This window comes from Nerophis ophidion, linkage group LG01 (assembly GCF_033978795.1).
Source record: "Nerophis ophidion isolate RoL-2023_Sa linkage group LG01, RoL_Noph_v1.0, whole genome shotgun sequence".
Taxonomy (NCBI): domain Eukaryota; kingdom Metazoa; phylum Chordata; class Actinopteri; order Syngnathiformes; family Syngnathidae; genus Nerophis; species Nerophis ophidion.
Window position 1 is genome coordinate 46,372,818 of NC_084611.1, and position 23,892 is coordinate 46,396,709.

General features: G+C 41.2%; 1 protein-coding gene across 3 annotated transcripts in view; it reads right to left on the bottom strand.

Moving 5' to 3' along the window:
• The window catches only part of cds1 (CDP-diacylglycerol synthase (phosphatidate cytidylyltransferase) 1), a 42,459-nt gene that overhangs the window by 12,888 nt on the left and 5,679 nt on the right, over positions 1-23,892 (bottom strand). For all 3 annotated transcript variants that reach the window (XM_061905043.1, XM_061905039.1, XM_061905035.1), the window contains exons 2-8: positions 13,649-13,806; positions 10,693-10,789; positions 8,921-9,018; positions 7,268-7,407; positions 6,859-6,917; positions 6,392-6,474; positions 4,614-4,701 (exon numbers count right to left, since the gene is read on the bottom strand). In XM_061905043.1, coding sequence (XP_061761027.1) covers positions 4,614-4,701; positions 6,392-6,474; positions 6,859-6,917; positions 7,268-7,407; positions 8,921-9,018; positions 10,693-10,789; positions 13,649-13,806 — 723 coding nt within the window. The remainder of the gene's footprint in view (positions 1-4,613; positions 4,702-6,391; positions 6,475-6,858; positions 6,918-7,267; positions 7,408-8,920; positions 9,019-10,692; positions 10,790-13,648; positions 13,807-23,892) is intronic.

A 23,892-nucleotide genomic window follows, 5' to 3' on the forward strand; every position in this document is an offset into this window, starting at 1 on the left:
TCACTTTGATGTTTCCATCTGTGGAACACGACTAGTCACTACTTCTGCTTTCACTTTAATGTCTCCATCTGTGGAACACGCCTATTTACTACTTCTACTTTCACTTTGATGTTTCCATCTGTGCAACACGAGTCACTACTTCTGCTTTCACTTTGATGTTTCCATCTGTGCAACACTACGAGTCACTACTTCTGCTTTCACTTTGATGTTTCCATCTGTGGAACACGACTATTTACTACTTCTACTTTCACTTTGATGTTTCCATCTGTGGAATACGACTAGTCACTACTTCTGCTTTCACTTTGATGTTTCCATCTGTGCAACACGAGTCACTACTTCTGCTTTCACTTTGATGTTTCCATTTGTGGAACACGACTATTTACTACTTCTACTTTCACTTTGATGTTTCCATCTGTGGAACACGACTAGTCACTACATCTGCTTTCACTTTGATGTTTCCATCTGTGGAACATGTCTAGTTACTACTTCTACTTTCACTTTGATGTTTCCATCTGTGGAACACGTGTAGTTACTACTTCTACTTTCACTTTGATGTTTCCATCCGAGGAACATGTCTAGTTACTACTTCTACTTTCACTTTGATGTTTCCATCCGTGGAACATGTCTAGTTACTACTTCTACTTTCACTTTGATGTTTCCATCTGTGGAACACGTGTAGTTACTACTTCTGCTTTCACTTTGATGTTTCCTTCTGTGGAACATGTCTAGTTACTACTTCTACTTTCACTTTGATGTTTCCATCTGTGCAACACGACGAGGCACTACTTCTGCTTTCACTTTGATGTTTCCATCTGTGGAACACGACTAGTCACTACTTCTGCTTTCACTTTGATGTTTCCATCTGTGCAACACGACGAGTCACTACTTCTGCTTTGACTTTGATGTTTCCATCTGTGGAACACGACTAGTCACTACTTCTGCTTTCACTTTGATGTTTCCATCTGTGCAACACGACGAGTCACTACTTCTACTTTGACTTTGATGTTTCCATCTGTGGAACACGACTAGTCACTACTTCTGCTTTCACTTTGATGTTTCCATCTGTGCAACACAACGAGTCACTACTTCTGCTTTGACTTTGATGTTTCCATCTGTGGAACACGACTATTTACTACTTCTACTTTCACTTTGATGTTTCCATCTGTGGAACACGACTAGTCACTACGTCTGCTTTCACTTTGATGTTTCCATCTGTGGAACATGTCTAGTTACTACTTCTACTTTCTCTTTGATGTTTCCACCTGTGGAACACGTCTAGTTACTACTTCTACTTTCACTTTGATGTTTCCATCTGTGGAACATGTCTATTTACCACTCGTATTTTCACTTTGATGTTTCCATCTGTGGAACACGACAAGTCAACACTTCTGCTTTCGCTTTGATGTTCACATCTGTGGAACACGTCTAGTTACTACTTCTACTTTCACTTTGATGTTTCCATCTGTGGAACACGTCTATTTACCACTTGTATTTTCTTGTATATCTGTGGAACACGACGAGTCACTACTTCTGCTTTCACTTTGATGTTTCCATCTGTGGAACATGTCTAGTTACTACTTGTATTTTTACTTTGATGTTTCCATCCGTGGAACACGACGAGTTACTTCTTTTGCTTTCACTTTGATGTTTACATCTGTGAAACATGTGTAGTTACTACTTCTGCTTTCACTTTGATGTTTCCATCTGTGGAACATGTCTAGTTACTACTCCTGCTTTCACTTTGATGTTTCCATCTGTGGAACATGTCTAGTTACTACTCCTGCTTTCACTTTGATATTTCCATCTGTGGAACATGTCTGGTTACTACTTGTACATTCACTTTGATGTTTCCATCTGTGGAACACGATGAGTCACTACTTCTGCTTTCACTTTGATGTTACCCTCTGTGTAACACGACGAGTCACTACTTCTGCTTTCACTCTGATGTTTCCATCTGTGGAACATGACTAGTTACTTCTACTTTCACTTTGATGTTTCCATCTGTGGAACATGACTAGTTACTTCTTCTACCTTCACTTTGATGTTTCCATCTGTGACTGACATGGAACATGACTAGTTACTTCTTCAACTTTCACTTTGACATTTCCATCTGTGACTGACATGCAACATGACTAGTTACTTCTTCAACTTTCACTTTAATGTTTCCATCCGTGACTGACATGGAACATGACTAGTTACTTTTTCAACTTTCACTTTGTTTCCATTTGTGACTGACATGGAACATGACTAGTTACTTCTTCAACTTTCACTTTGTTTCCATCTGTGACTGACATGGAACATGACTAGTTACTTCTTCAACTTTCACTTTGATGGTTCCGTCTGTGACTGACATGGAACATGACTAGTTACTTCTTGAACTTTCACTTTAATGTTTCCATCAGTGACTGACATGGAACATGACTAGTTACTTCTTCAACTTTCACTTTGATGTTTCCATCTGTGACTGACATGGAACATGACTAGTTACTTCTTCAACGTTCACTTTGTTTCCATCCATGACTGACATGGAACATGACTAGTTACTTCTTCAACTTTCACTTTGATGTTTCCATCTGTGACTGACATGGAACATGACTAGTTACTTCTTCAACTTTTACTTTGATGTTTCCATCTGTGACTGACATGGAACATGACTAGTTACTTTTTCAACTTTCACTTTGTTTCCATCTGTGACTGACATGGAACATGACTGATTACTTCTTCAACTTTCACTTTGTTTCCATCTGTGACTGACATGGAACATGACTAGTTACTTCTTAAACTTTCACTTTGATGTTTGCATCTGTTACTGAAATGGAACATGACTAGTTACTTATTTATCAGTGCAGAAGGTGTCTGGTGGTCAAAGAAATGAGGTTAGTTTAGCGAGGAGTGTCAGGATGTCAAACTCAAGTTTTGCTAGTTGATACTGTTGGGTGATTGGCTGTTAGCGTGTCACTGAGGCCATGTCCACACTAAGTGGTTTAACCCCTTAAAGGAATAATTATTTAGCCTAAGCTCCGCCCGTTTCAGCCACACTAAACCAGCGTTTAAGGTCCTTTTCCTCGGACTCATTTTTTAGTATCTCCGGAAACTTAGCTTTGTATGGACTCATTGATCATTTCTGATGCCAGAAAGACCGCACTCCACACAGGAAGTAACATCATAAAGAACGCGCCACAGCCCGCTTCATAACAAGCGAAACTAACCACTGGAAATATGGAGGCCAGTCATAGTCATCCAGACATGCCGTGTTTCTCCTTTTTCTACACGTACAGACGCTTGTGGAAATCACACACCAATACTTTAAGACAAAGCCATTGCAGCTATTTGGGATACTATAATTCTCAGACGCCAAGACAACTTTCCAATGTCCAGGTCAGCTGTGATGCTACTTAACCAAAAACTTTGTCAATTTGTCAAAGGAGAGACAACGAGAATGCGAGCTCCCGTGGATGTAATAGAAAAGGTAGATTGTGCTTTGTATTACCTGGCCGTCGAGGAAAACGGCGAAAGTATTTGGACTGGCAAAGCATACTGTATCAGTTATTGTCCGCCATGTATGTTGCGGACTCAAAGTCTAGGTCGAGAGTATATAAAGTCAGCAAAAAGGAGTGGACAATGAAGGTGAAGACAAAAGAGTGAGGAGTGTCCTGACCAGATATCTACATCCCTAGATTGATTGATGTCAAATGTTCTTTATCACATTGTTTACTTTCACGTGTCCATTAAAGAAATGATTCATTATTGTAGTGTAAATGTAAGTTTTAATTATTATTTTTGTAGTGTAAATGTAAGTTACTATTATTATTATTGTAGTGTAAATGTAAGTTACTATTATTATTATTATTATTATTGTAGTGTAAATGTAACTTATGCGGTTGTGGTATTTGAATGATAAGTTACATTTACACTACAATAATAATAATAATAAGTTACATTTACACTACAATAATAATAAGTTACATTTACACTACATTAATAATAATAATTAGATATATTTAAACTACAATAATAATAATAATAAGTTATATTTACACTACAAAAATAAGTTAAATTTACATTACAATAATAGTAATAATAATAATAAACATTTACACTACAATAACAATAATAATAATTATTCTTATTATTTACACTACAATAGTCAGACTGGATTCCAGTTGATTGAACTAGCACAAGACTGGATATAGTTGAGATAAGTTACATTTAATTGAAGAAGTTGCACACAAAGCAACACTGGAGGTGACTATGACATGTGCATGTGTACTAGGTCGCCTACTAGGTTGCCTACTAGGTCGCCTACTAGGTCGCGTTGGGCTGGCGGACGGAGGGGCAGGGGGTCTTTAACAACCATTGCTGTGTGTGTGGGGATAAGGTTAGGTGGGATTTACCCTGGATAACGGGGCCTGACACTTCCTGGGCTCCCAAAGCGCCAGTGACAAACCTTCGCTTTTCTTCCCACCAAAAGACATAATCATGTTTTATCCAAGGCATTTATCCTTGATATGCTTTTAACCTAATGTTGGTGTTCATGAGCCCAATCCACTCCTCCAATTCTGCACTCTCTCCTGGCTTCTGATTGGCTGACACAGCCACACTCATGTGCTCACCTTGATGAGCGGCGTCCTTCCAAAGAAGAAGCCAAACAGGTAAGCACCGATGTCGTTGCTGATGACGATGGAGATGGGCACGATGAACCTGCACACAAGCCCAAGTGAGAGCCAAGGACACAAATCAAACACACCTTGTTTGTGTGACATTGTGCGGTGTGACTTGACACACAAGACGGACATGTTTGTGTGACATTGTGCGGTGTGACCTGACACACGACACACTTGTTTGTGTGACATTGTGCGGTGTGACTTGACACACAAGACGGACATGTTTGTGTGACATTGTGCGGTGTGACCTGACACACATGACACACATGTTGGTGTGACATTGTGCGGTGTGACTTGACACACGACACACTTGTTTGTGACATTGTGCGGTGTGACCTGACACACATGACACACCTGTTTGTGTGACATTGTGCGGTGTGACCTGACACACATGACACACTTGTTTGTGTGACATTGTGCGGTGTGACTTGACACACATGACACTATTGTTTGTGTGACCTGACACACATGACAGACATGTTTGTGTGACATTGTGAGGTGTGACCTGACACACGACACACTTGTTTGTGTGACATTGTGCGGTGTGACTTGACACACATGACACAATTGTTTGTGTGACCTGACACACATGACAGACATGTTTGTGTGACATTGTGAGGTGTGACCTGACACACATGTTTGTGTGACATTGTACGGTGTGACCTGACACACATGACACACTTGTTTGTGTGACATTGTGCGGTGTGACTTGACACACATGACACAATTGTTTGTGTGACCTGACACACATGACAGACATGTTTGTGTGACATTGTGAGGTGTGACCTGACACACGTTTGTGTGACATTGTACGGTGTGACCTGACACACATGACACACTTGTTTGTGTGACATTGTGCGGTGTGACTTGACACACATGACACAATTGTTTGTGTGACCTGACACACATGACAGACATGTTTGTGTGACATTGTGAGGTGTGACCTGACACACATGTTTGTGTGACATTGTGAGGTGTGACCTGACACACATGACACACTTGTTTGTGTGACATTGTGCGGTGTGACCTGACACACATGACACACTTGTTTGTGTGACATTGTGCGGTGTGACTTGACACACATGACGGACATGTTTGTGTGACATCGTGCGGTGTGACTTGACACACATGACGGACATGTTTGTGTGACATTGTGCGGTGTGACCTGACACACATGACACAATTGTTTGTGTGACCTGACACACATGACAGACATATTTGTGTGACATTGTGCGGTGTGACCTGACACACGTTTGTGTGACATTGTGTGGTGTGACCTGACACACATGACAGACATGTTTGTGTGACATTGTGAGGTGTGACCTGACACATGTTTGTGTGACATTGTGAAGTGTGACCTGACACACATGACACACCTGTTTGTGTGACATTGTGCGGTGTGACCTGACACACATGAGAACTGTTTGTGTGACATTGTGCAGTGTGACCTAACACACATGACACAATTGTTTGTGTGACATTGTGCGGTGTGACCTGACACACATGACGGACATGTTTGTGTGACATTGTTAAAAAGTCAAAGTACCAATGATTGTCACACACACGCTAGGTGTGGCGAAATTATTCTCTGCATTTGACCCACATTGTGCGGTGTGACCTGACACATTGTGCGTTGTGACCTGACACACATGACACACTTGTTTGCGTGACATTGTGCGGTGTGACCTGACACACTTGTTTGTATGACATTGTGCGGTGTGACTTACCAGATCATCCCTTCAAACAGGTTCTGAATGACAAGGTGCGACTGAGTGACTACAATCAACAGCGTCACATGGGTCCAAGCAAACTGGAATGGCAAACACGCACACACGCGCACGCGCACACGCACGCGCGCGCGCGCGCACACACACACGCACACACACACACACACACACACACACACACACACACACACACACACACACACACACACACACACACACACAGAGTGTCACAACAGTGAAATGCACAGTAGTAAGAAAAAGATTTGGTGGGATTTAGTCAAATACTTGATGCAAGCGACAGATGAGTGACAGCACATGACACATGTGGCTTAATCAGTCATTCTTGTAGTGATAGTTTCAAGAGGTTTAGTGGGGGCGGGGCCAACAGGCAGGTCAGGGTGAAAAGAAGGGAGACTGAAGTGGGCGGGGCAAATAAAAAGGTGGGGTTAGCAGTGGTGGATACACACCATGTAAAACTGCAGGCGGTAATGTTTCTTCACTAAACTCAGCACAAACATGCAGAAACCTGAAAAAGAGACAACATGCTGTCAGGACCCAAACACAGGCACCTATTCTTTTTAAACACTTCATGGCACTTTCTACATATACTTTAAAAAAAACACCGAAAAGTGGAATAAAAGAGCAAACAGGTAACAAGAAAGAGTTGCAATGTTGACTCCAGTAACACACAGCCGCTGTTTTTTTGAACTGCCATTGCTCTAATGCATTCAAATCTAGGATTTATTGACCTATTAAAAGATTCAATTACTTCACATCAAATATTTTGAAGGAATGCCTTGACCTCACCAATGCAAAAAGGAAGGGGTGAAAGGGCAAATGCATGCTTGTCTTTTATCGGCAGGTGTGAGGACTCACCTGCCAGGTACAAAGTGAATGAGATGAAGCGGTGGTAGCGAGACAGAAACTGCAGAGGCTCCTCCCTCTGCACCAGCGCACCAAAGTAGTCGGCCAGCGTCTCACCGTAGAAGAAATAGTTGACGCAGATCAGGAAGTACCTGAAGAGACGCACGTCAATACTACAATACTTTTCTGCCCTAACACCACTTTAATACTTTATCACCACCACCAAACATTTCAACTCTTATACTATATTTCATCAAGACTTTTCTGCACTAACACCACTTTAATACTTTATCACCACCACCAAACATTTCAACTCTTATACTATATTTCATCAAGACTTTTCTGCACTAACACCACTTTTATATATTATCACCACCAAACATTTCAACTCTTATACTACATTTCATCAAGACTTTTCTGCACTAACACCACATTTATACTTTATTATCACCACTAAACATTTCAAATCTTATACTACATTTCTTGAAAATGTGTAGCATAGAAAAATGAGTGACTGAGAAGATAAGCGTGTTCTCCCAGTCTGGATCAATAGTTTGGTCACATAAACATTCTGTGTCTGCCTGCACGTCCACATGGAAGGCAGAGTTTCTGCAGGCACCACAAAGTCAGCTGCAGCAGTCAATGAGACAAAAGTCTGTCAATTGCTATGCTAGTGTCGGCTGTCACGCCAAATTTCTTCCCCCCTACAAAAACCTTCCCCCCGGAAGACATTTGGTGTGACAGCCCCTCTAATGCCTGAATAACCCCAATGAGGGTGGAATGACCTTAAAGCAGCCCACACAGCTGCCTGTTTTAAAATCATTATAACTGGCTGATTGTCATTGGTGAAAAATAACAGTGAGGAAAAAATATTAGCATTTCAGCATGCTAACCTTTCAAGCTATTTTTGCTTCGCTAATATTGCAGCTGTGACCCTTAAGAGTCATATTACTTGCTTAAAGCAGCCCACACAGCTGCCTGTTTTAAAAAATTTATAATTGGCTGATTATCATTGGTGAAAAATAACGGTGAGGAAAAAATATTAGCATTCCAGCATGCTAACCTTTCAAGCTATTTTTGCTTCGCTAATTTTGCAGCTGTAACCCTTAAGAGTCATATAACTTGGTATTATCACGCCCTCATTGGGGTCCTTCAGGCATTAGAGGTGCTGTCACGCCAAATGTCTTCCGGGGGAAAGGTTTTTGTTTTTGGGAAGAAGTTTGGCGTGACACGGCCATACTTCTATGCCATATTACTATGCTAGTGTCGTCCATATTGCTATGCTAGTGTCGGCCATATTGCTATGCTCGTGTCAGCCATATTTCCTTATTGTTTTTCTGAACTCCACTTGCAAATGTGTGAGGGGGAAGACACCCGACAGTGATTGGACATTCATTACATCGCAAGCCTGACCCACACATGCACACACACATACACATGCACACACAAACACACACAGCATCGCTGTCCATAAAGGCAGATTGTACTGTGCAGTCTGGATTTCTACCGTGTAGAGTTGCGTTGACTCTCATTTACTTCCAACATGGCAGCCATCTCTGTACTCTGCACATGCCTTACTCTGTGTGTGTGTGTGTGTGTGTGTGTGTGTGCGTGCGTGCGTGTGTGTGTGTGTTTCATTAACAAGCAGACAATGGTTGTCCTCACCAACTGAGGGTTCTGAACCAGGGCAGGTCGTAGGATCGATACACCTTGTAACCGATGGTGATGATTTCTTGGAAACACTTGATTTGGACGATCATCACCTGAAGCGAGGAGTAAATACATGTTGAAAACAACAAATATGACATCAAAGATGAATGAGACTGCATTGTCAATCACAGCATACCATAGCAAACCATGAAAGTGTGCCCCCTGCTGGCAGTGAGCAGTACACCTGAATGGACGCTTCAACAAGAACTGCACTTTTTTTGCCATTTGTCTATCATTCACCATTCTGACACTCATTTGCTGCACCTTTTTCTAACCTTTCTTGAAACGGGAAGATATAAACATCCCATCAGTTTTTATCCCAGTGAGAGCAGAGAATGTACAGTAAGTGATTGTTTTATTATGTTTGTATATCTTGTTTAGCACTTAGAAATACTGCTACTTGATGCTTAGTGTTTGACTAAAGCTGCATCTGTTTAGCACACAGCTTCTAAAACCTGTACATCATCCTCCTTATTCTCAGGTTCAAAAATAGAAGTTTCTGGATCATCATTCGTCCCAAAGTAGTCGTTGTCTCTCATCTAGTCTGTCATGATTAATAGTCTTCTTGTTGTTGAAGGAAGTGAAAGTTGTGATGCTTCTGTGAAATTAACATGCAAAATGAACAAAATATCAAATTATTACATGTTATTATGAATGTTACTACATGACTTATATATTTACATCATGTATATATTACATGTTATTATGAATGTTACTATATGACTTATATATTTACATCATGTATATATTACATGTTATTATGAATGTTACTATATGACTTATATATTTACATCATGTATATATTACATGTTATTATGAATGTTACAACATGACTTACATATTTACATCATGTATATATTACATGTTATTATGAATGTTACTAAATGACATATACTTACATCAGGTACGTATATATTACATGTTATTATAAATGTTACTACATGGCATATATACTTACATCATGTTTATATTACATGTTATTATGAATGTTACTACATGACATATATACTTACATCATGTATATATTACATGTTATTATGCATGTTACTACATGACATAATACTTACATCATGTATTATAACATGTTATGAATGCTACTACATGACATATATACTTACATCATGTATACATTACGTTATTATGAATGTTACTACATGACATATCTACTTACATCATATATATATTACATGTTATTATAAATGTTACTACATGACATACTTACAGTGTGTATATAAAACACTGATGTATGTTTTTAGAGCGCTTTATACGTGAAATAGAGCGACTTCCATGAGCTGACTTTTGCAAATGTTCATTTACGAGTTAGAATGCATAAACAAAGAAAAACACATGTGTTCTTGTCTTATTTCAGCATTGTGAATGATAGGTCATATGAAAAATGAATAATGTTTTCTGGATCATTTTTTTCTGTCATTGATCTCACTTTTGACCTTCCCGCAGAAAGAAAAGGGCTAATAATACCACTTCCTCCCTTCATTTTAAGGCAAATGTGCTAATTGCAGCTAATGAGGGCGATTGGTTAATTGGAAAAGAGTGAGGTTTTCAAGCGCATGCAGCGACTCATCAGACTTTAAATGGAGCTACTGCGGCCTTGGAGTGGAGGTAATAAAAAAGCGGTTTCCTACAGCCACAGCCCTGTAAACGCTAATGTTATTTTAGTCAGCGCTAATGAGTTATTTGTTTCAAGAGAGGTATTAATGGATTGTTACCATTAAAATGAGAGTGAGTGGTCCCAGGTAGATGATCAGGAAGAAGAAAGAAATCATGGGTATGGACAGAATTCCTCGTATCCAGTAGTTCTTCCATCTGCGGAGAGAAGAGGATTCATTCACTCATTTGAATAACATGACAAGCTGCCATCCCTGGGACATGTGTTGTCACATGGCGCGCTTCACAACCGTGCGCTGCAGGACAGGAAGCGGAAGAAAAGCGACGAGCAAAAAAAACAAACGTTGCATCATGAAAAAGACAAAGGTGACGGCGTCCTTGTTGGCCTTTCACTGTTCAGCAATCTACTTCATGTCTGCAGCCATTTAGCATTTGAAGCTCTTTAACTCATGGATTGAACACTTACTGTTAGCTGGCAAACTCTTACACACTTAGCTAAATATCCCGCCGGATGAGATTTGTGCAGGTTTGATCCGCCCGTCAGGTGAGTTTGCCAAGTTGAATATTGAGCTGGAAGACAACTGCTGTTGTCAATCTTTCCACTGGGTGTCGCAATAGCAATTCTTTCTATCTCTCTCAGCAAGAGCACCTTCAGAGGGGGCGGAGCTACCTACTCACCTGCTTATTAGCGATAATGTGCTCTCATTGTCAAAGTTGGATTGGGGCTGGACAACCAAACCAATTTAAATTTCCATTTCAGTTAAGGCGTCTCCCGATTATGAAAACATGATATATTAGAATATAAGGAAAACAACGCTCAATGAGCATGCAAATATCAGCACTAGTGAAGCTGAAACATGAGGAGCCAATGAGTGGAAAAAAAGACATCTTCTCCAAGTCTGGGATGTCACCATAGTTACTACTTTTTATTTGACACATCACTAGTATGCCTAACCAATGATCACTATAGTTGCTACTTTTTATTTGACACATCACTAGTACGCCTAACCGATGATCACCACAGTTACTACTTTTTATTTGACACATCACTAGTATGCCTAACCAATAATCACTAAACTGAACAAAGTAAGTAAGGAATCTAATCTCTGCGTTAACGTAACCACGGACGAGTCACAGGATTGGCCGATAAAAGAAAATGTGCTGTTAACATCAGAATAATATCAGGGAAATTGACATAAATGTGAGGGAAATGTCATCGTGAGGACATGGAAGATTTGTTCGAGAAAATAATGACTTGTGTATCCCTCAATAATCCCTGAAATGCACAATCATGGATGTAACGTCAATGTACAAACAATCATACACACACACAACACATGTCATCTGTTGTGTTGTTGTGAACAACATCATGGATGTAACATTGATGTACAAACAATCATACACACACAACACATGTCATCTGTTGTGTTGTTAAGTAACCACATCATGTATGTAACATCAATGTACAAACAATCATACACACACACACAACACATGCCATCTGTTGTGTTTTTGTGAACCACATCATGGATGTAGCATCAATGAACAAACAATCACATACAACACATGTCATTGTTGTGTTGTTGTGAACCACATCATGGATGTAACATCAATGTACAAACAATCAGACACACACAAAACACATCTCATCTGTTGTGTTGTTGTGAATCACATCATGGATGTAACATCAATGTACAAACAATCATACACACACACACAACACATGTCATCTGTTGTGTTGTTGTGAACCACATCATGGATGTAACATCAATGTACAAACAATCATACACACACACACACACACACACACACACACACACACACACACACACACACACACACAACACATGTCATTGTTGTGTTGTTGTGAACGACATCATCGATGTAACATCAATGTACAAACAATCATACACCCACAACACATGTCATCTGTTGTATTGTTGTGAAGCACATCATGGATGTAACATCAATGTACAAACAACCATTCACACTCATGTCATTTGTTGTGTTGTTGTGAAGAACATCATGGACATAACACTCCTCGCACATTAACACTTGAAAAGGCAGACATTTGTCCTTTTTTGTTGACCTGCAAAGTATGTTTTGGATGTGGAGTGTGGTCGGGTGCTGGTTAGCTTGAAGCTAACAGGTAGCCTGTCTCCACCTGCGTGCTTGCTCCCGCTGTCAGCGCACAGGTGCGTCCTCACTCTCCTGGCGCGAGAGAGAGAGAGAGAGAGAGAGAGGAGAGAGAGAGAGAGAGAGAGAGAGAGAGAGAGAGAGAGATCCTCTACGTCAGTGGTCCCCAACCACCGGGCCACGGCCCAGTAATTTTTTATTCATTTTATTTAAAAAAATAAATAATTAAATTATTTTTTATTCTTTATATTTATTAAATCAACATAAAAAACACAATATACACTTACAATTAGTGCACAAACTACAAAAAACCTCCCTTTTTCTTGACAAAAACGTCCTTTTTCTATGACAAAGAAAAAAAAAAAAAAAAAAAGGGCCCCCCCTAGCCGCGGGACAAATTATTAAGCGTTGACCGGTCCGCGGATACAAAAAGGTTGGGGACCACTGCTCTATGTGACGACGTGATAAGAGCGCACCGTCACCATAGACAAAACAAAACACCGCTGGAAAGCGAGAAAAATAAAAAGAAAGCAAACTGGACTTTTGACCGAGAGAGGGCAGGGTCGGTAAAAAATACAAAAAAAACTCGGCAGACTTACGGAGATGTGTGTCCTTTCTGACTTCAATGCATAAAAAGAGAGAAAAAGCCAACACTGTATTGAGTCGGACTGTCGAGAAACATGATGAACATTTCCAAGCGCGTCACCCAAAATTCAAGCATTTTTCCAACCTTGAAAACACAACATTAAAATCCAAGCATTTTCATGGTTTTTAAGCACCCTGCTCATAAAATGCTTTTGATCTTCTGCACATTTGCTTTTGTACTTCATGTGTGATTGGGGAAATGAGTCCAAATTCCCAGGTTTTGTTGTGTAGAGAATAAAGGCCAACAGGAAGTAAGTTATGAGCGTGCTGATGTACCTTGGCGGCAGGCCTTCCAGGGCCTTGTTGAGATACTCTGGAGTGTTGTCCGTGTCCGCCGTGGACGCCGGAACGTCGGGAGTGTCCGCCTTGGTGTCCACGTCGCATTCCCCCTCAGTGTCGCCTTGCAGGCCCAACTTGTCGTCACTGTCCGTCTCCTGCCAAGGAAAAGTAAATGTTGGAGTCACGCTCATCTTTGATCACAACGCTGAAGGTCCATTGTAGCTTGAATGCTAATGAGCTGTGTCGGTATTTGCCATCCACGCTGGAACATGTCAGACATCGTCAGATGCAAAAATGCACATTGTAACTATAGCAACACTGGTATAGCTATGGAAGATACATGCTAACATTTGGCATAATGCTTAGTTAACAACAAAAGCATAGCTTTGTGAGCTACATGCTAACATTACATTTGAGCATCATGCTAGGTTAGCAACACTAGCATAGAGACGCATGCTAACTTTGCCATTTAGCATCATGCTACGCTAACAATACTAGCGTAGCTGTGTGGCTCCATGGCAACTTAGAATTTTAACATCATGCTAGGTTAGCAACATTAACATAGCTATGTGAGCTACATGATAACATTACATTTGAGCATCATGCTAGGTTAACAACAGTAGAGTAGCTATGTGCGCTACATGCTAACTTTAAATTTTAGCATCATGTTAACAACACTGACATAGCTATGTGAGCTACATGCTAACATTACAATTCATCATCATGCGAGGTTAGCAACACTAAAATAGCTATGTTATAGGTTATCATTCTCATTGAAGATTATTCAAATGATTCAAATGCTACTTCTAAAACTAAAGTTAAAGTTAAATTAGCAATGATTGTCACACACATGCTAGGTGTGGTGAAATTTGTCCTCTGCATTTGACCCATCCCTCTGATCACCCCCTGGGAAGTAAGGGGAGCAGTGGGCAGTAGCAGTGCCATGCACGGGAATCATTTATGGTGATTTAACCCCCAATTCCAAGCCTTGATGCTGAGTGCCAAGCAGGGAGGTAATGGCTCCCATTTTTTTATAGTCTTTGGTATGACTCGGCCGGGGTTTGAACTCACAACTAACCCATCTCAGGGCAGACACTAACCACTAGGCCACTGACTGACCAATAGTTAACAGACCTTTATTTTAAGATGTGTAGCGAAGCCTACCTTGTTGTTTTTTTTTTTCCACAAAGTGGTGGGCATTTACACGGGAAAAATAGGTGCTATTCTTAAAAGTAGACCAAACAAGTGAGTGACATGGTGGATTTTTATCACAGTTTTTACGGTCAGGACATAATACGACTGGACGCTGCAGCAAGTGCCCTATAGGATGTCGCCCTAGGGGATGCTGCAGAGAGTGTCCTACAGGATGTTGCCCTAGAGCAGGGGTCGGCAACCTTTACCACTAAAAGAGCCATTTTGACCCGTTTCACAAAATAGAGAAGACAATGGGAGCCACAAAACTGGAAATTTAAAATGAAATAACACAGCATAAAGAGGTTTTTTTTGCTTTGTGCTATGTGTAAACCAGGGGTCTTGGACACCCGGCCCACGACTTTTACATGAATTCCGCTTGACAGCATTACACTTGTCAAACCTCCCAAATTTTCCGGGAGGTTCCCGAAGTCTCACAGAAACCAGTCTGGCGAATATCTACTAATGGTCACTCAGATAACAATATAAAGACGGGCTATGAAGCCACTGCCTTTGACGCCTTCTACAACACGTAGAAACAGCTTACCAGCCAAGTAACACGTTGTATGTGGCTTCCACAGATGGACATACACGACTGCAAGGCATAGTTGTTCAACAGCCATACAGGCCACACTGAAAGTTGTGATATAAACAACTTTAACACTCTTACTAATATGCGCCACACTGTGAACCCCCACCAAACAAGAATGACAAACACATTTCAGAAGAACATCCTCACAGTAACACAACATAAACGCAACACAACAAATACCCTGTGAACCCCCACCAAACAAGAATGACAAACACATTTCAGAAGAACATCCTCACAGTAACACAACATAAACGCAACACAACAAATACCCAGAATTCTTCGCATCCATGACTATTCCTGACTATATTATACACCCTGCTAGCACCAAACCCCGCCCCCACAGCCCCTCCGCGCGTCGGCTGAGGTGGTCGGGGTTGGGTGCGCGGGGGTGTATAATATAGTCAGGAATAGTCATGGATGCAAAGGATTCTGGGTATTTGTTGTGTTGCGTTTATGTTGTGTTACTGTGAGGATCTTCTCCCGAAATGTGTTTGTCATTTTTGTTTGGTGTGGGTTGACAGTGTGGCGCATATTAGTAAGAGTGTTAAAGCTGTTTATATCACCTGTTGAGCAAGTATGCCTTGCAATCTCATACGTGTGACGATAGAACAGCGAAAGGCATGCGTCCGGCCGGCACGCACTGCGCAGATAGCATAGTGTAAAGGCGGCGCAATGACATGTTGTAGAGGGCGTTAAAAGTAAAGCCATCACGGCATGCCCTCAATATTGTAGTCCGAGTGAAAATCGGAGAATGTAAGCCCCAGGTGATGTCCGGGAGAGGCACCAAAATCCGGAAACCGGCGATTATGCAGCTGAGCCACATCAGAGTGGGCAAAGAGCCGCATGCGGCTCCGGAGCCGCGGGTTGCCGACCCCTGCCCTAGAGGATGCTGCAGAGAGTGCGAGTGAAGGCTGGCCAAACAAAAGTTGTGTTTGTGAGTGAAGGCTGGCCAACACCAAAGTTGTGTTAGTGAATGAAGGCTGGCCAACACAAAAGTTGTGTTAGTGAGTGAAGGCTGGCCAACACAAAAGTTGTGTTAGTGAGTGAAGGCTGGCCAACACAAAAGTTGTGTTAGTGAGTGAAGGCTGGCCAACACAAAAGTTGTGTTAGTGAGTGAAGGCTGGCCAACACAAAAGTTGTGTTAGTGAGGGAAGGCTGGCCAACACAAAAGTTCTGTTAGTGATTGAAGATTGGCCAACAGGTTTGTAAGAACATGTTTTCTTGCCGTCCTTCTGGAAAGATTCACTCTGCTTCTCTCACCGTTCATGGCTCCTCCCCCTCTTGTCCTTCATGGCTCCTCCCCCAGCAGGCTGCAGCCATAGCTAAAAAAGGCCTGGTGCACATGTGACTAACGTGCCTCCAGGTGGATGCCACTCTGACTCGCCCTCTTCCTGCATGCTTCACCAGGAGCCAATCAGGCGACAAGAAATGCCTAAATATGGTCATGAAAGTGCAGCGAACCCCTGGAGGAAGTCATCAGTGCACGTATGACGGACATGATGATGGTGCTTGGCTTCTGACACCTCCAATAATAATAATAATAATAATAATAATAATAATAATAATAATGATAACACTGACACGTCTAATAATAATAATAAAACTGACACATCTAATAATAATAATAATAACACTGACATCTCTAATAATAATAATAACAACAATAATAATAACACTGACACGTTTAATAATAATAATAAAACTGACATGTCTAATAATACTACTAACAATAATAATAATACTGACATGTCTAATAATAATAATAATAATAATCACAATAATGATAATAATACTGACATGTCTAATAATAATAATAATAACAATAATAATACTGACATGTCTAATAATAATAATAATAATAACAATAATGATAATAATAATACTGACAAGTCTAATAATAATAACAATAATGATAATAACAATAATACTACTTACAAGTCTAATCATAATAATAATAAAACTGACTCGACTAATAATAATAATAACACTGACATGTCTAATAATAATAATAATAACAATAATATGAATAATAATAATACTGACACATATAATACAAACAATAATAATAATAACAATAATGATAATAATACTGACATGTCTAATAATAACAATAATAATAATGATAATAATACTGACACATCTAATAATAGTAATAACACTGACACATCTAATGACAATAGTAATAGTAATAATAATAATAATAATACTGACACGTCTAATAATAATAATAACACTGACACATCTAATGATAATAGTAATAATAATATTAATAATACTGACACGTCTAATAATAATAATAACACTGACACATTTTATGATGATAATAATAATAATAATAATAATAATACTGACAGATCTATTGATAGTAGTGATAGTAATAATAATAGCAATACTGACACGTCTAATAATAATAATAACACTGACACATCTAATGATAATTGTAATAGTAATAATAATGATACTGACACGTCTAATAATAATAATAACACTGACACATCTAATGATAACAGTAATAATATAAATAATAACAATACTGACACGTCTTGGTTCCGGTTTTGCCGTGAGTGATTACCTAGCTGTTGCAAAAAAGCTAAGTATTGTTCTATCTGTGTGCTTCTAATTGTTTTACAGCTTTCTTTACTACATCCCAAACCTACTAACTAGTCTTATTTAACTTGCAAATCACACAATCTCTGTCTCACCACCCCTCCCTCAGCTAACTAAGCTAGCGCGGAGAAGGCGGCGTCGGTGTGAAGGAATCTGCTCCCACACATCCCGACCACTTCCCTAAAAACAGCAAGAAGTCGACTTGGTGAAAGAGATAGCGTGAGTATGGCTCCATGCTCTTGGTGCAGCGTTCTCATGGATAGGTTGGCAGCGGTAACTACTAGTTACCGCTGAAAATAATGGCGTCACAGTAATGCGTTAGTCCTAGGGATGTAACATACACGAACATTTCGGTTCGGTACCTACCTCGGTTCAGAGGTCACGGTTCGGTTCATTTTCAGTACAGGAAGAAAACAACAAAATAAAAATGTTGTGGTTATTTATTTACCAAATCTTCCACCAAAAATATTTTTGTTAGTGGAATATTTGATGTGAAGTAATCGGAAACTTGGATAGGTCAATAAGTCATAATAACATAGATTTTGATTCAATATTATGTTTTGAGCAATAACAGTTTGAACGAAAAAAAACAGCTGTTTTATTAGTCAACGATGCATTTTTTCTAAATTACATTTAGCCTTCAAGCTTTTTTATTTCACTTTTGTTTATGTTTTTGTTTATTTTAATAGTATTTTTAGAATGTGCCGTGGGCCTTTAAAACATTAGCTGTGGGGCGCAAATGGCCTCCGGGGCACACTTTTGACACCCCTGCTAGATATAATAAAAAATAAAATCTGATAAGTCTATGGGTAAAAAGCAGAGCCTGGCGACGCATGCGCATTTATCAAAACTCTCTTGCTCTCTGCCCCTCCCTCACCAATGTTGCTGCGCACACAATTTTTTGTTTTGTTTTTAACCCCTTCTTAACCCTGAACATACATTGAAAATACATGCAACCCTAACTTAAAATGCCGGACAATTGAGGCATTTAAGAAACTCTGCCCTGACAGCCCCGCAAAAAAGGACCTGTCCGGTGAAAAGAAGAAGTATGCCGTGTGTTGTTATTTTTTGATTGATTGAATTAGTAGATTTTATTAATTGAATTGAATTGATTGAATTAGTAGATTTTATTAATAGATTGCACAGTACAGTACATATTGACCACTAATTGATTTACGTGGACCCCGACTTAAACAAGTTGAACAACTTACTGGGGGTAAGTTGTTCAACTTGTTTAAGTCGGGGTCCACGTAAATCAATTCATGGTGCCTCGGTGACACAACGTGCGGTGCGCTACTTAATATGTCCGTGTGGAAACTTGTTCGGTACACCTCCGAACCGAACCAAAACCCCCGTACGGAAACGGTTCAATACAAATACACGTAACGTTACACACCTAGTTAGTCCCAACATTGACAATAATTAAACAATAATAATAATAATAACACTGACACGTATAATAATAATAATAATAATAATAATAATAATAATAATAGGCAGCACGATGGAGGATGGGTTAGTGTGTCTGCCTCACAGTACGAAGGTCCTGAGTAGCCCCGGGTTCAATCCCGGGCTCGGGATCTTTCTGTGTGGAAGTTGCATGTTCTCCCCATGACTGCATGGGTTCCCTCTGGGTACTCCGGCTTACCCCCACCCACAAAGACATGCACCTGGGGATAGGCCCCTCCCACCTCCAAAGACATGCACCTGGGGATAGGTTGATTGGCAACACTAAACAGTCCCTAGTGTGTGAATGTGAGTGTGAATGTTGTCTGTCTATCTGTGTTAACCATGCGACTTGTCCAGGGTGTATACCGCCTTCCGTCTGATTGAAGCTGAGATAGGCACCGGGGCCTTCCGCGACCCCAAAGGGATTAAGCGGTAGAAAATGGATGGATGGATGAATAATAATAACAATAATAATGATGATGGGAAAATCAAAGATGGCGCCAGTAAGTGCTGTGGCTTGCCGTCTCTCGCTGTCAGCTCTGTTTGTTTTTGTGCTGTTCACGTTTTTTGTTGTCCACTGGGTCTTTCCGATGTCGTCCTGTGTGCCGTCGTATATCGACCACCCAAGTACCACAAAGACTTTATAAATTACTTTTCTGAATTTCTGGCCGAAATCTTCCCCAAATATGATCGTGTCCTAATTGTTGGTGATTTTAATATTCACACCTGCTGCCCAGATGAACCTTTATCCAGGAGCTTCCTGAATGTCATTGACCCTTTTAACTTTGTACAGTCTGTGTGAGATTTCCACACACGAACGTGGGCATACACTCGATTTAGTGCTCTCTTATGGTTTGTGTGTTTTTAATTTGGACATTTGCGACGTTTGCGATCCAGCTCTCGCTGGATCGGTTCGCAGCCGAGTGTGAAGCGACCGGAATGAGAATCAGCACCTCCAAATCCGAGTCCATGGTTCTCGCCCGGAAAAGGGTGGAGTGCCATCTCCGGGTTGGGGAGGAGACCCTGCCCCAAGTGGAGGAGTTCAAGTACCTAGGAGTCTTGTTCACGAGTGAGGGAAGAGTGGATCGTGAGATCGACAGGCGGATCGGTGCGGCGTCTTCAGTAATGCGGACGTTGTACCGATCCGTTGTGGTGAAGAAGGAGCTGAGCCGGAAGGCAAAGCTCTCAATTTACCGGTCGATCTACGTTCCCATCCTCACCTATGGTCATGAGCTTTGGGTCATGACCGAAAGGATAAGATCACGGGTACAAGCGGCCGAAATGAGTTTCCTCCGCCGTGTGGCGGGGCTCTCCCTTAGAGATAGGGTGAGAAGCTCTGCCATCCGGGAGGAACTCAAAGTAAAGCCGCTGCTCCTCCACATCGAGAGGAGCCAGATGAGGTGGTTCGGGCATCTGGTCAGGATGCCACCCGAACGCCTCCCTAGGGAGGTGTTTAGGGCACGTCCAACCGGTAGGAGGCCACGGGGAAGACCCAGGACACGTTGGGAAGACTATGTCTCCCGGCTGGCCTGGGAACGCGTCGGGATCCCCCGGGAAGAGCTAGACGAAGTGGCTGGGGAGAGGGAAGTCTGGGTTTCCCTGCTTAGGCTGTTGCCCCCGCGACCCGACCTCGGATAAGCGGAAGATGATGGATGGATGGATGATGGATGGCATTTGCGACGCTGTGTTTTCTGATCATATGCCGATCCTGTTTGGTATTCCCACCCAGTGTCCGGTTAAATTGTGCGCTGCGCCTAAACGCTCCCGCATGTTTAATTCGTCGTCTCCGGCTCTGTTCTCCTCCATTTTTTCAACTCTTTGTGAAGACAATTCTGCAGCCTCTGTATGTCCGAATACTGAAGAGTTGGTTTCTGGGTTCAACTCTATTTTTTTCAAACACTGGACACGATTGCTCCTTTCAAGTGCTGCCGTTCTAAAGCCACGCCTCAGCCCTGGCTGAATGACGTCACTCCTGCAGCTAGGCGCGAATGTAGGAGAGCAGAGAGAAGATGGAAAAAGGACAGGCTGCATGTGTCCTTTGCCATTTTTAAAGAAAGCCTTTTAGCTCGGTTGGGAGAGTGGCCGTGCCAGCAACTTGAGGGTTGCAGGTTCGATTCCCGCTTCCGCCATCCTAGTCACTGCCGTTGTGTCCTTGGGCAAGACACTTTACCCACCTGCTCCCAGTGCCACCCAAACTGGTTTAAATGTAATTTAGATATTGGGTTTCACTATGTAAAGCGCTTTGAGTCACTAGAGAAAAGCGCTATATAAATATAATTCACTTCACTTTCCTTTCGAATGACTGTAAAAGCAGAGATGAATATATATCCATCTCAGATTATATCTTCTAACTGTAACAACCCCAGAGTTCTGTTCAAAACCATTAACACTGTCATTGATGCTCCCAAATCTGTTGAGTTTTGATGCTTCTTTTGAATTCTGTGAAAATTGTCTCCATTTTTTCACTGACAAAATTGTGTCAACTAGAGCCAGTTTATCGCAGCCTTTATATGACCCTTCTGTTCCTCTGCATTTCTCTTCTGTTTTCCATCAGATTGAACCGGTGTCTTTTTCTTTTTTAAATGACAGTTAGTCATATGAAGCCCTCTGGTTCTCCTGCAGATGCCCTCCCACCTTGTCTGTTTAAGGAGGTATTTGCTACTATTGGATCAAGTGTCCTTAACATTATCAATAGTAGCCTCTCTTCTGGAATAGTTCCAGTAGAGTTTAAACATGCAGTGGTACGACCTCTACTTAAAAAACCAAGCCTCGACCCCTCTCTCCTCTCTGATCTTAGACCTATTTCTAATTTTCCATACATTTCCAAAATACTAGAGAAGGTTGTCTACAGTCAGTTGTTTCCCTTCTTAGAGGATATTGATATCACTGAGCTGTTCCAGTCCGGTTTTAAAGCCCTGCACAGCACAGAGTCAGCGCTTCTAAAAGTTTTTAACGATATCCTCCTGTCAACTGATTCTGGTAAGTATGTCGTCCTGGTGCTTTTGGATCTGTCTGCTGCGTTCGACACCGTCAACCACCACACCTTAATCGCTCGTCTTGAGAACTGTGTGGGTATTAAGGGCGCCGCCCTCAACTGGTTCCGGTCGTACCTAGCCGACAGGAGTTTTTGTGTAAAAATAGACAGTTTTATTTCTTCCACAGCTCCTCTGCCACACGGGGTCCCCCAGGGCTCAATCCTTGCCCCAGTCCTATTTGCGCTTTACCTTCTCCCCCATTGGTTCTATTTTTAGGAAGTATGGTATTGCATTTCATTTTTATGCCGAGGATTGCCAGATCTATTTTCCCATGGCACAAAATATCACGGTTCAACATCTCATTGACTGCCTGCACAACATCAAAGCCTGGCTTTCAGCTAACTTCCTGAGTCTAAATGAAGACAAAACAGTAGTTATGTTGTTCGGTCCAAGTCGCTCTCCCTCCCCTCAACGTTGACCTCGGCACTCTCACCCCGTATCTCAGCGACTGTGTCACAAACCTGGGGGTAAAGTTCGACTCAGATTTAAAATTCGAAAAACAAATCAGCAGCGTCGTTCAAAAAAGCTTTTATCAATTACGCCAAATAGCGAAAACGCTTCTGTCAGGACATGATCTCGAGAAATTAATCCACGCCTTTATCTGGAATGGTTTAGACTACTGCAATGCCCTGTATGTAGGCATTAGCCAGGCCTCCCTCGCCCGCCTGCAGCTCGTGCAGAACTCTGCTGCTTGTCTGCTAACACAGACCCGCAGACGTGAGCACATCACCCCTATATTAGCGTCCCTTCACTGGCTCCCTGTGCGTTATCGAATCAATTTTAAACTCCTATTTGTTTTTAAATGTCTAAACAACTTCGCGCCAACATATCTCTCCGACCTCCTTCAGCCTTACTGCCCCACCCGATCCCTAAGATCAGCTACTACTGACGGTCCCTGACACAAGGCTGAAGCTTAGAGGTGACAGAGCTTTCGCCGCTGCTGCTCCCAAGCTCTGGAACGACCTACCTCTGAGTGTTAGACAAGCCTCCTCTCTTCCTGTTTTTAAATCTCTCTTGAAAACATACTTTTATTCCTTGGCTTTTAACAATGAGTGATATCCATCCTGCAATGGCGCCCCATTATACACCTGCTGTGAACCTGTTTTTATGTTTTATTTATTTATTTTTTATCATGTTCTGTTGGTGTTATGTTGTTTGCTCGGTTCTCGTATTATCTTTTAACCTGCCCATTGTACAGCACTTTGGCTACCCCTTTGGTAAATTTTAAATGTGCTTTATAAATAAAGTTGATTTGATAATAATAATAATAATAACAATACACTGACACATCTAATAATAATAATAACACTGACACGTCTAATAGAAATAATAATAATAATAATAACAACACTGACACATCTTATATT